Source organism: Henckelia pumila, chromosome 2, assembly GCF_033568475.1.
Source record: "Henckelia pumila isolate YLH828 chromosome 2, ASM3356847v2, whole genome shotgun sequence".
Taxonomy (NCBI): domain Eukaryota; kingdom Viridiplantae; phylum Streptophyta; class Magnoliopsida; order Lamiales; family Gesneriaceae; genus Henckelia; species Henckelia pumila.
The window spans coordinates 132,249,798-132,262,211 of NC_133121.1; the positions used below are offsets into that span (position 1 = coordinate 132,249,798).

General features: G+C 33.2%; 2 protein-coding genes across 2 annotated transcripts; both read left to right on the top strand.

The window, feature by feature from the left end:
* Window positions 1-3,174: 3,174 nt before the first annotated feature.
* On the top strand, window positions 3,175-6,899 carry LOC140884345 (bifunctional riboflavin kinase/FMN phosphatase-like). The gene is made up of 10 exons (XM_073291077.1): window positions 3,175-3,427; window positions 3,559-3,745; window positions 4,519-4,649; window positions 4,916-4,985; window positions 5,222-5,287; window positions 5,567-5,721; window positions 5,806-5,883; window positions 6,113-6,246; window positions 6,475-6,567; window positions 6,650-6,899. Exons 1-10 carry the CDS (start codon window positions 3,355-3,357, stop codon window positions 6,818-6,820), a joined length of 1,158 nt encoding a protein of 385 aa, XP_073147178.1. The 5' UTR covers window positions 3,175-3,354; the 3' UTR covers window positions 6,821-6,899.
* A 983-nt stretch (window positions 6,900-7,882) lies between these two features.
* Window positions 7,883-11,386, top strand: LOC140882494 (SWI/SNF complex component SNF12 homolog). The gene is made up of 3 exons (XM_073288540.1): window positions 7,883-8,084; window positions 8,643-10,231; window positions 10,796-11,386. Exons 2-3 carry the CDS (start codon window positions 8,682-8,684, stop codon window positions 10,866-10,868), a joined length of 1,623 nt encoding a protein of 540 aa, XP_073144641.1. The 5' UTR covers window positions 7,883-8,084; window positions 8,643-8,681; the 3' UTR covers window positions 10,869-11,386.
* The last annotated feature ends 1,028 nt before the right edge of the window (window positions 11,387-12,414 follow it).

Sequence of the window (12,414 nt, forward strand, 5' to 3'; positions counted from 1 at the left end):
GTTTTTGGACCTATAGTCCTCACACCTGAAGGTGTAAAATCTATTGGATACAAATGAGTTTTTATTCGAAAGCGAAATGAGAAAAATGAAATAGTAAGATATAAAGCTAGACTTGTTGCACAAGGTTTTTCTCAAAGGCCTGAAATTGATTATGAAGAAACGTATTCTCCTGTTATGGATGCAATTACGTTTCGATATTTGATTAGTTTGGTAGTGTCTGAAAATTTGGAAATGTGTCTTATGGATGTTGTTACAGCTTACTTATACGGATAATTTGATAGTGATATATACATGAAAATCCCTGAAGGATTTAAGATGCCTGAAGCACAAAGTTCAAAACCCAGAGAATTTTATTCTGTAAAATTACAAAGATCATTATATGGGTTGAAGCAATCCGGCCGAATGTGGTATAATCGGCTAAGTGAGCACTTGATGAAAAATGGATGTGTAAATGATCCAATATGCTCTTGTGTTTTTATCAACAAAAAAAAACATCCGGATGTGTAATTATTGCTGTATATGTTGATGAGTTAAACATCATTAGAACGAATAAGAAAATTCAAGAAGTTATGATGTATTTGAAAGAAGAATTCGAAATGAAGGATCTTGGGAAAACCAAGTATTGTCTGAGTTTGCAAATTGAACAAAAAGAATGTGGAATTTTTGTTCACCAGACAAATGATACAGAAAATGTCCTTAAACGTTTTAATATGGATAAATCAAATCCATTAAGTACTCCAATGGTTGTAAGATCATTAAACATAGAAAAAGATCCATTTCGTCCATGTGAAGGTGATGAAGTTATTCTTGGTCCTGAAGTACCATATCTAAGTGTCATTAGTGCCCTTATGTATCTTGCAAATTGCACTAGACCTGATATATCTTTTGCTGTAAATTTATTGGCAAGATTCAGTTCATATCCAACAAAGAGACACTGGAACGGAATTAAACATATATTTCGTTATTTACAAGGAACAACATATTTGAGACTTTTGTTCTCAAAAGATACCAATCATAGTATCATTGGTTATGCTGATGCTGGATATTTATCTGATCCACATAAGGCACGTTTCCAAATCGGATATGTATTTACTCGTGGAGACACCGCGATTTCTTGGCATTCACAGAAACAAATACTCGTAACAACTTCATCAAATCACGTTGAGATTATTGCGCTACATGAAGCAAGTCGTGAATGTGTTTGGCTAAAATCAATGACATAACATATCCAAACTTTTTGTGGATTATCAGTAGACAAAAAGCCTGTAACGATGTATGAAGATAATGCTGCATGTATTGCTCAAATGAAATAAAGATACATCAAAAGTGACAGAACCAAACATATCCCCCCAAAATTCTTTGCCTACACTCAAGAGTTTGAGAAGAATAAAGATATTGATATCTGTTACATTCAATCAAATGAGAACTCATCAGATCTCTTTACAAAGGCACTTCCTACGTCAATATTCAGAAAACATATATATAACATTGGGATGCGCAATCTACGGAATATGTGAAGAATAACTCATGTTAACATGAGGGGGGAGTTTACGTGGCTGCACTCTTTTTTTCTTACTATGGTTTTTATCCCACTGGGTTTTTCCTAATAAAGTTTTTAACGAGACAGCAAAACACGTAATAAAAACAATCATCGTATGACGATCATCATCACAAGGGGGAGTGTTAAAAATATATTATATTATATTAGAGTTGAATGTTGAAAATTGAGTTGTATTATTTGAAAATTAGTGTGTGATGATGTAGATGATGATGAATTAATTTTTGGACTAATCTTCAATTGAGATCTATAAATAGGTCTCTTCATTTGTGTAGAAAATCACAATTTGATAGAAGATATTTTAAAGTATGGAGTTTGAGAATATTTTGGTTTTTGAGTTTTTATAAATTTTTATTTTTCACAACAATTCTTAATTTATTTTATTTTATTTTTGAAAAGAAAGCGTGGCTCCATTATTAGCAAAAAGCGTTGGGAAATATATATATTTTTAATATGTGTTTAACCATTTATGACAAAATTCAAAAACTATTATTATTGTACATATCTAATTACTTAAATTACCTTTGCAGGATTATATCATTTTTTATAATAAATTTTTTTTATAATATCAAACATATAAATATCTTTAAATTATTTGAAATAAGTTTATTCAAACATTTTAACGATTTATTTTAAAAATAAAATCTGACAACTTAAAAGCTCATCAAAAAGTTTATATATAAAGCTCGTTGATTTGTATGATTTTATATGTAGATAGATAGATTTTAAAATTTTGATATTAAATAGTTTACCATACATATATCATCATTTTTTTTAAAATATATTTGCTCGTAAATTTATATATGCATATTGGAAAAATAACCATCCTATTAAAAATTAAATTTTATTTGGTAACGAAAAAAAATATTTTAAATTTTATTTAAATACAATCATATTATATATATATATATATATATATATATATATATATATTCAAAATGATGATATTATGAATGATAAACTATTTAATATAAAAATGTTATAATATATATATATATAGTTATATGCATATAGGCAAAACAATTTTCGTATTAACCAAAAACTAAATTTTGTTTGATCATAAAAAATACTATTTTAACTTGTGTTAACGGTATTTTTATCTATGTTTTGAATAGAAATTTAAATTTTGTTTCATTATAAAGAAAAATATTTTAAATTTTGTTTAAATTTAATCGTATTTTTATTTGTATTTTAAAATTTTTTAGATAAGTGTATTACTCATTATATCATCTTATTTTTATTTTTATTTTTATTTTTTTTTGTTTTTTCGTTTAAAAAAAATACGAAATTTATAGTACTAATATTATATTTCTTCGATATTATATTTTCATTTCTTATCTATGAGTTCAAATTCAATCTTATATTTATTTGTATTAATGTATTTATTATTTTTTGAATGAAACTTTAGGCCAAAAAATTTAGCATACTTTTCTATTATATATATATATATATATATAGTCAAAACACCAGTAAAATATTTTTTTACCACAAACTATTTTCTTTAATGTGACCAAAACTGTAAATCAATTATCAAAATTAAAATTTAAAAACCAATAAAAGTGATGCAATTATATCGAATATGTTTGTAGCATTTGGCATATGCGCGACACTTCACATTAGTTTTCAGAATCTACGCCATTGCTGGAGACAGAGGCGTAACTTGTGTACGCTATCTACCAATAAAGCCTATTTGCGATGGGAATCGATCCCTCTTTCAGCCTCTTCTCTATATTAATGGGATCGATTCCTTTTCCTGTCAATCGGGCACATATTAATTACTACATTCTGCTAGTTCAATGGAGAATTCATGTCCAAAGACTCGTGTTTTTGCTGTTATATTTGATTTGGACGGGACCCTTTTGAATACAGGTATATATCTGTTCGAAGTTCATGTCAATTTTCAGAAATTTTTAGTTTCCGCCATCTAAAAGATTCGTGGTTTGCCCGGGGAAGTGGAGTTTTATATGTCGGTGGTGACTTTTGGGTATGTATGTTTCCAGAGCAAGTGACGAAGGACATTCTGAAGATTTTCTTGGCTAAATATGGGAAGATCCAGGACAATGAAAAGGAAAAGAAAAGATTGGGGATGACGCATAAAGAATCAGCTATATCAATTGTGAATGACTATGATCTTCCCTTGACTCCGGAACAATTTACCCAAGAAATCATGCCAATGTACCACGGACTGTGAGTTTCTAAATCTCTTACTTGGCGTAGTATATAATTTCATGTTGCCGAAAGTACCTCTAGTCGAAAATTTGATTTTTACTATGAGTTTTTTAGATTCTGGAAGTCATATACTAGATTGCCGCTGCCATTGTTAAGTTCATATTTTTTTTACTACAGTCAGTATGCTGTGCGTAACATGGAAAGAAGCAATGATTTGTTGTATTCATCAGTTGTCACGGACTTGTCTGTCTATGTTCACTCCTAATCATTTCAAGTTTGTTTTATATGATGGATACTTTAATTGAGTGCGAAAATTGGTCACGGAAAGATATTGATCTCTTAATTTACTTGAATGAATCTTCTTTACCAAAGCCAGTTGTGTTCCATTATCAACTGCAATTCTCAACTGTTTGTGTAAAAGTTTTTCATGTACCTCTACATCTGTAAACTTTTAAGTTTTAAGTATCGAAGGCTCTCTGGTTGACACCTTAGCACTTTCGAACAAGTACACGAAAGAGTAAATGGCATGTCTCAAACTAGAATATGTCTCTATGTGATCTCTCTTTCCTTTCATTGCCTATTCAAAACCCGTGCAACTAGACTTGCTATAAATAAATATATTCCTCCACTAAATAGCTGTTGAATTTTGGAAATTGCAATTAAATGGTAATTCGAGTGTCATAAATATGTAAGAACCATCAATGTTTGTAAAACTTGATGATCATGATTGATTGAACTGATTTTTATTCCCTACTTTATACTTGCTTAATATCATCCATTGTTTTTATAAGGTGGAAAGAGGCCAAACCAATTCCTGGTGCTGAACGTCTTATGAGACATCTTCACAAACATGGAATACAGTTTGCACTCGCTTCAAATTCTTTGAGCAAAAACATTGATGGAAAAATATCACACCATGACGGTAATGTTTTTGACCTTATTAATATTTCTACCAAATCACTATATCTCGTTCATAAAGTTCTGTTTGTTATTCAGAAGTACTATGTTGGTACTATGGTTAGTTGTAGCATATTTTCAAGGTCACTGCCCTACACGGAGATTTGATCATTAATATGGTATTGATAACTTCATTACTTAGAATCACTTCTAAAGGGATGCACCGATAAAGTAATTTTGCGACAATAAAACGTCCTAAGCCTATCAATTGTATGGTGTTGCTTTTTATAGGTTGGAAAGAACGCTTTGTTACCATTCTTGGAAGTGACCAGGTCAAGTCAGGGAAACCCTCTCCAGATATGTAAGTTATTATTTAATAGAGCCACATACAAGATCTACCATTGTGAATTGAGAAGCTTGCAATTTTCTTTTGTAAAGCTACTTTATGATTGCTATTGCTACTACTAAAACGAGCAACATCAATTATGCTTATAGTTTTCAGTTAAACATGATAACATCCATGTAGCACTTGCTTACTTTAAATCGCAACAAAGCTTCCTTCCTTCTTGTTGTTATCTGAGTATCTCTGGTAATCAGATACATTGAAGCTGCAAAGAGAATGGGAGTTGATTCGTTGCATTGTCTTGTGATAGAAGATTCTCTGTAAGTGTCACTACATTGTTTCTTATCTTGTGGAGGTTACACTTCATCGGGACAAACCGAGTGGAGGTGATAGTGGGATCACACACTTGGCCTTTTTTTAAAAAAAAACAATTCAACTTTATGGTAATTTGTCTAATAGCCTTATGTTTCGCCCCAAATATATTAAATCACTCTCTCGTCGTCCATCGTGGGTCCGCCACTACCTCCATCATGCCTAATAACCTGCATATTTTTTTCCTATTTGAAACTATTTTTTATTCCACACCTCGATTTTAACAGAGTGGGAGTAAAAGCAGGAAAGTCTGCTCAAATGACGGTAGTAGCAGTGCCTTCGCTCCAAACTGGAATGGATACATTTTCTGTTGCAGATTCCGTACTTCACTCACTTCTAGAGTTCCAGCCAGAATTATGGGGTCTTCCACAATTTGAAGACTGTAGGATTCTTGTTTTTGGCTAAATTCGCTATCTTGTCAAATCTCGAATGCATGTTAGATTGAAGCAAATTTTGATGATTGCAGGGGTTGGAAAAACTTTGCCTATCGAACCCATTCATCTATCAGGCATATTTACTAATGGGCTTTTCCATTCACATGCAGGTTTCAATAATTATTTCATTTTCCTGCGTGTTAAATGTTTCATTGTACGAATGTTTTAGTTTTACACCATGTCAAAGCAGTATTGAAAATTTTAATTAGCATTTCATTGATGCACTGAAGGTGTTAAATTCTGTGTACACATCTCTTTTGTGCGTGTGTTGTTTCAGTTTCATATGGTTTGTCTCATATGTTATTGTCCTTGGAACATCTTTATACGTACAAATTCCAGAAAATAGCCTGTCTGTGCTCCCTGATCAAATCTGGGGACTCTTCTTTGGCTGGGTCAAATTTGACGAGCAGGTCTCAAAGGCTGTGATCAGCATAGGTTGGAGCCTAATTTGTTGCAACTTCGAGAGAAAAATAGTGAGTTCATTACTTGTACCACTCACCGTCCGATGCATTTGTGTAAAGATTTCCATGTCTTCTTGATTTCTTTTTCACAACACTTGCAAATTTCCTTCGCAAAACCTGCACTTTTGTTACATAAACAGATGTATAATCACATGTAAACTCCATTCAATGAAACGGTCAGAATTTAATTTACACATTTGCTTTCTCACACTTCTCACAGTGAATTTTATTCTCATGCAGAAAGCTTGTATACTAGATGGAAGTGATCACAACGTTTACGATGGCAAGATGCAGCTGTTGGTTGTTGGCTACTTTCAAAGGTCCATTAGTGCGGTAAGCGACATTGCTTGATAAAGGATCCATATGATTTTTTTTTTTTGGAAGCTTCTGCTAATTGCTTGGAGACCATACACAGGGCAACGTGTTGAACAACCTCGACATACTCGATGAAGATAGAGAGACTGCCGATGCTGCTTTGAGTCTGCCTGCATTTTCCTACAAATTATGCAAATCTTTCAAAGTGGAAAATTATGGTGCAGAAGATTTCTGTGTGTTGAGTAGGAAATCTAAGAATGTTCATGTCTGAGGTTTTCTTTTGTAGCTCACAAATAAAGGGTGCACTGATTGCAGATTCACCCTTCATTCTGTAAAAAATAAAACTATGATTTATGCAATTATATATGCAAATCAAATTTATACAGTAATATATCCTTCACGCCTTTTTCTTCAATTTTTCTTGAACTATTCTTCTCGTGGAAGATCAGTTCAAAAAATAGAACAAAAATAAAGTACTCATTTTCAATAGTGATTGAACATGAACATTGGGAAATATTGGTCCTCACATGATAATAATTTGTATTTGTATTATTATCACGTTATTATACAATTTATATTTGAGGTATCATATAAGTTAGCAGGGATATTTTGGTCCTCACATCGTTTAAACTCAAACCCCCTCTTACAATCTTACGCCTTTTAATTTAGTTTTTTGTTTAAAAAGTTAAAAAAAAACAATTAAACAAATTCAAATTACTGTTTTGATTGCTTGATTATGATAATGATGATAATAGTGATTGTGATGCTAAAAATATCACAAAATATAAAATTAATAAAATTTACGACAAAAAATAGTTAACATTGGTAAAATTGCTGGTGACCAAAATTTTGGTATTAAGCAATAGTCGACCGAAAACACTAAATTGAAAAATTCGGTTTTTGAAAAATTAAAAATTATTTTACTTTTAATAATATTCTTATTTATTATTGTTATTATTATTTAATTTTATTAATTAAAATTTTAACTTTATTCTATTTACCATTTTTAATAGAATAATTTTAATATAAAATCAATATATTGTATAAACGATATTTACAACAATTATGTTGGTGATATATTGTTATTAGCTCGTGAGATTTTGATGTATCATGAGATTTGATAAATTATACTTTTGTATTGAATTTTTTATAGAGTAAAACTTATTGTACAAATTTCGTTATACATGTAGCATTACTCTAATTATTAATATATATTTTTCATATGATCTTTTAATTTCAAAATAATAAAATTAACTATTTTTATCAAAAAATTTAAAAAATATTATAGTAAAGAACCGGTGTTGAATCACGGCTCCGTCACAATTTATAATTTCCAAATTTTTACCGTTCTGCAAAACCCCACGGCCATCATCACCGGCTCCGACACCTTTGTCCCCGCCGCATCCCCACCCCACCACCGCCGCCGCCGCCTGTAACAAATTGGAGATAGGTTCCTCTGCCTCCGCCCGCGTCTCGTCCTCATTGTTTCCCAGTCTTCACCCACTCTCGCGTATTTATACTCCATCTCTTTCTTGGTACGTTAAATTTCAGGTTTTCGTATGGATTTATTCTTGTTATAACCTATATGATAATATCATTCTATGTTTTAACTTATCTTTATTTTATTTTACTTTATCTCCTTTCAATTTCCTGGGCTTGAATTTGTTTTCGGTTTCCATATGATTTTGGAATTTGGAGCAGTTTAAGTTCGTCTCAAAATTGGTTTTTGATAGGCTCGAGCTGTGATGGAGCCTAAATTTCAAATGTTCAAACCAGTGCAGGGCTGGTCCATTCTCTCGGCTAGAAAATTTTGTTAACGAGCCACTCGATTCAGTTCATTTGCGTCAAAATTCGATATTGACGAGAATTTCTTTAGTTAAATAAAATCCCAGATTTCCATTCATGTGCGAACTCTGTTTAATGATTCCATACCACCTCTGGTTCCTAATCTTCTCAAATCCTGTGATATCCTAGTTCCCAATTGAATTTTTTTAACAAGATCTGTTTAGTTTTTGTTGCTGATCGAATAAAAAGGATGAATTTTCTTGCTATTTTTTTTTCTGGAACATGATGAAATTATTTTCAAATTGCAGAATTGTGGGTTTTGGATGTTATAGAACTGAAAGTTTGCTATGAATCATCATAATATTCATAACCACCACCAACCTGTGAGGGGAAATTTGAGTTTTGGAATTCCTGGAGGAAATCAAATGCAAATTCCGATGCAGATGCCCTTGAATCATAACCAGCAACAGATACCCAATATGATTTCCCAGAACCAGCCTCCAGTTAGGCCCTACTTTCCTGGACATTTTCAACCATCAGAACCTCAGGCGCAGGCATTTGCGCAGGGCCAAACAGTTCAAGTCCATACTCAAGTGCAAGTCATGGCTACCCAGCCTCAGGGCCACATTAATGTCAGTATTTCCTCACCATCTGTTCCCACTCCTGGCTCTGGAGGGGCTGGAACAGGGAAGCGCCTGCACAAACCGCCTTCTCGGCCTTCTGGGGGCTCATCAGCTCAGGGAACTGCTTCCCACATGAAAACCATGGAACTGACCCCAGCTGCACATAGACGGAAGCGGAAGTTGCCGGATAAAGCTATCCCTGATAAAGTTGCAGCGATTGTGCCAGAATCTGCTCTTTATACTCAATTGGTTGAATTCGAGTCACGTGTAGATGCTGCCCTTACGAGGAAGAAGACTGACATTTTAGAAGCCCTGAAAAATCCTGTACGTGCTCAGAAAATCCTGCGTTTATATTTGTTCAACACATTTGCCAACCAGGCACAGACAGATTCCGTGAAGGAAAATGCTGAGCCTCCTTCTTGGACACTCCGGATAATTGGGAGAATTTTAGAAGATGGCAAAGATCACTTTTTGGAAGGAGAAGTGCAGAAATCAAGCACTTCAAGCCCAAAGTTTTCAACTTTCTTCAAGAAAATTACTATTTACTTGGATCAAAATCTGTATCCAGATAATCACGTAATACTTTGGGAGAGCTCTCGATCACCCGTGCTTCACGAGGGGTTTGAGGTGAAGAGGAAAGGAGACAAGGAATTCGCGGCAGTTATTAGATTGGAGATGAATTATTTCCCCGAAAAGTTTAAGCTTTCACAAGCTTTGCGTGAAGTTCTTGGCATTGAGGTGGAGACACGACCTAGAATTATTGCAGCACTTTGGCACTATGTGAAAACGAGAAAATTACAAATATCTGGTGACACTTCCTCCTTCATGTGTGATTCACCCCTTAGGAAAGTGTTTGGAGAAGACAAGTTGAAATTTTCCATGGTTATGCAGAAGATAACGCCCCATTTGATTCCACCTGGTCCGATACACATAGAGCATAAAATTAAGCTTTCTGGTTGTAGTCCCGCTGGAAATACCTGCTACGATGTGCTTGTTGACGTTCCTTGGACTTTAGAAAGGGAAATGTCAAATTTTTTGGCCAACGTAGAGATGAACAAGGAGATTGAATCTTGTGATGATGCCATTTATTCTGCTATAAAGAAAATCCATGAGCACGGCCAAAGGCGAGCTTTCTTTCTTGGATTTAGTCAGTCACCTGCAGAGTTCATCAATTCCTTAATTGCTTCTCAAGCTAGGGATTTGAAGCTTGCTGCACTAGATACCAACCGTGATGTGGAGAAAGAGCGGCAAGCCGAGTTTTACAATCAACCATGGTATCTTTTATTTTTTTATACTTTGGCATTTGTGACTGAGGATAATTCGAAACTCTGTGGCATACTTATTTGTTGCATGAACTGCTGTATATGGAAATCGTAGTTTACACACCTTTATCTTTAAAATTGATTACTTATGTTGCAGTGTGCAATTTTGATGTTTGTTTGAGCAGTGACATGTCTATTTATGCCAGTATGTCGTTGTGGTTTCTCTTCCTTCTGAAGTTCTTCGGTTATATATCTGATTTGTGGCCGTGAATGCCTAACCAAAATTAGGTTATCAATGAGTGGCTTGAAATCTAAAGAATTTGCTCTTTCTGCTCCATTTGAGAATTTATTTACTCATAGTTTTCCATGAACCTATCTACTGATCGAAACGTTGTGGCATATCCTCTACTGTCTTCTGTTTCGGTATCTTACCATGAATGCAAATTGTATTTGTCCGCTTGTTATTATGCTAATATTTCAATCAAGACAGTTGTATCTTTATAGGTAAAACTATTGATGCATGTTTATTTTTGTCCTTTTGGGGGCATTTCTAATTCACCTTTTTGTGTGGCATAGGATTGAAGATGCAGTTATCCGGTACCTAAATCGCAAGACTGCTGCTGGCAATGAAACTCCTGGAAGCAAATAGTTGAGCAGCCATAGAACTTGTGCACTAATTTATCTGTAACTTCCTTTACCTTTTGTCGGTTTGTCTCATTGATAGCTCGTTCTGGGCCATTTCAAAGCTTAATGCTAATCCATTTCTAGGGTATATCAGTAGTAGCCTTATCCTAGAAGCAATATTAGTTAGAATGCCATTAACCTGTCCAGACTTTTATTTCATGTTAATATTTTCCAGTCTAGAAAATATGCTAATTTAGTGACAACCTTAAAACTTGTATTTCTATTTTCAGAGGTTCTGTTCTTTGTCCTTAAAGTCGTGTCACATTCTCATGGCACAGAACCATCGATGAAAATATCTGAATTATGTAATCCTTGGTTGTGCGCTTCATAGTTCATACTATCTGTCAGCATATTTGAAATGAATTCGTATTCTCTTGCAGTTTTGCTTTCTTTGTTCAGCTATGAAGCGTAGTTATTTTGGTGGGAATGAAATTATGGTAATGTTTGGGAGTGCTTTTAAGAAGCATTTATCAGCTTTTCGTTAACAAAATTTCATAAAATTTCAAACTTTTGTTACCGGAAAGGCTGAGAAGTGTTTCTAAGAAGCTCTCCCAAACACTATCTATGTCTTATGAAAATTTCGAATCTGTATCGAAATGGGATTGAGGTTCCTTGCGTACATGGATAGACTAGGTTGGTTTCTTGCCTTTGCTGGATTGAAAATCTTTGCATGTTAAGGTTATATTTAGGGCTGTTTGTATGTATTCTAGCCATTCCTCATTATGAACTATATAGGCAATGAATGTGACATCTACTTTCGAAGGCGTCTTTTTATAGGAAAGCAACACATTCAATACTTGTATGAAAAATCCATATATAATTAATAATATTTATTACCATGAAAAACTAGTGCGACTTTGAGGTAATCATACCTTCCGTACGGCATATTCGTATTACGACTAACGAGTAAAGGTTTTCTGACTCAAAATGTTCAAAATTATACTGTTCTCAAAATATTATGAACACTAGTTTGTTTGTTTTTTTGGAAAAAAAAAATGTACTTCCAAAAGAAAAAAACCTTACGTAAGATTGATATTTATCATTTACTTGCGAAACCTTTTTAAAAAATGACATTCAATTATCTATTTGTTCAATTTTTTTTTTTTTGTAAAAAACTTAGTATTTATCATTGGCTTATGTATATTCATCAAATAAGCCATCGATTGACTCAGTTAAATTATTTTATCCACATGGATTTACAACACGAAAATTGATAAGAACAGATTTTTTGATCGAAAAATTTTTGCACATATTTTACACCCCCACCCCCACCCCAAAAAAAAAGGCTTGCTTATATTTTTTGTTCAGCCCTTATTTGTGTTCTGTATCTTTTCTATGGTGACTAAATTTCTAAAGCAAGTGGATACAATATTTTGGACATAAAATGTAATGTTTTTCATGAGTATAATATTTTTCACATAATATTGATTTAGACAAAAAAAAATATTAGTTTTATAGATTGAGTTTAGTTAGAAAATTAATCTAATAAACTAATCCATGACACGATTTTA

Bases quoted from the DNA above. Each gene is read 5' to 3' on its own strand.
- LOC140884345 (XM_073291077.1), top strand. From the start codon at position 3,355: ATGGAGAATTCATGTCCAAAGACTCGTGTTTTTGCTGTTATATTTGAT. The intron at 4,986-5,221 runs GTAAGTTATTAT...TCTGGTAATCAG, and splicing joins GGGAAACCCTCTCCAGATAT to ATACATTGAAGCTGCAAAGA. The intron at 6,247-6,474 runs GTGAGTTCATTA...ATTCTCATGCAG, and splicing joins GCAACTTCGAGAGAAAAATA to AAAGCTTGTATACTAGATGG.
- LOC140882494 (XM_073288540.1), top strand. From the start codon at position 8,682: ATGAATCATCATAATATTCATAACCACCACCAACCTGTGAGGGGAAAT. The intron at 10,232-10,795 runs GTATCTTTTATT...TGTGTGGCATAG, and splicing joins GAGTTTTACAATCAACCATG to GATTGAAGATGCAGTTATCC.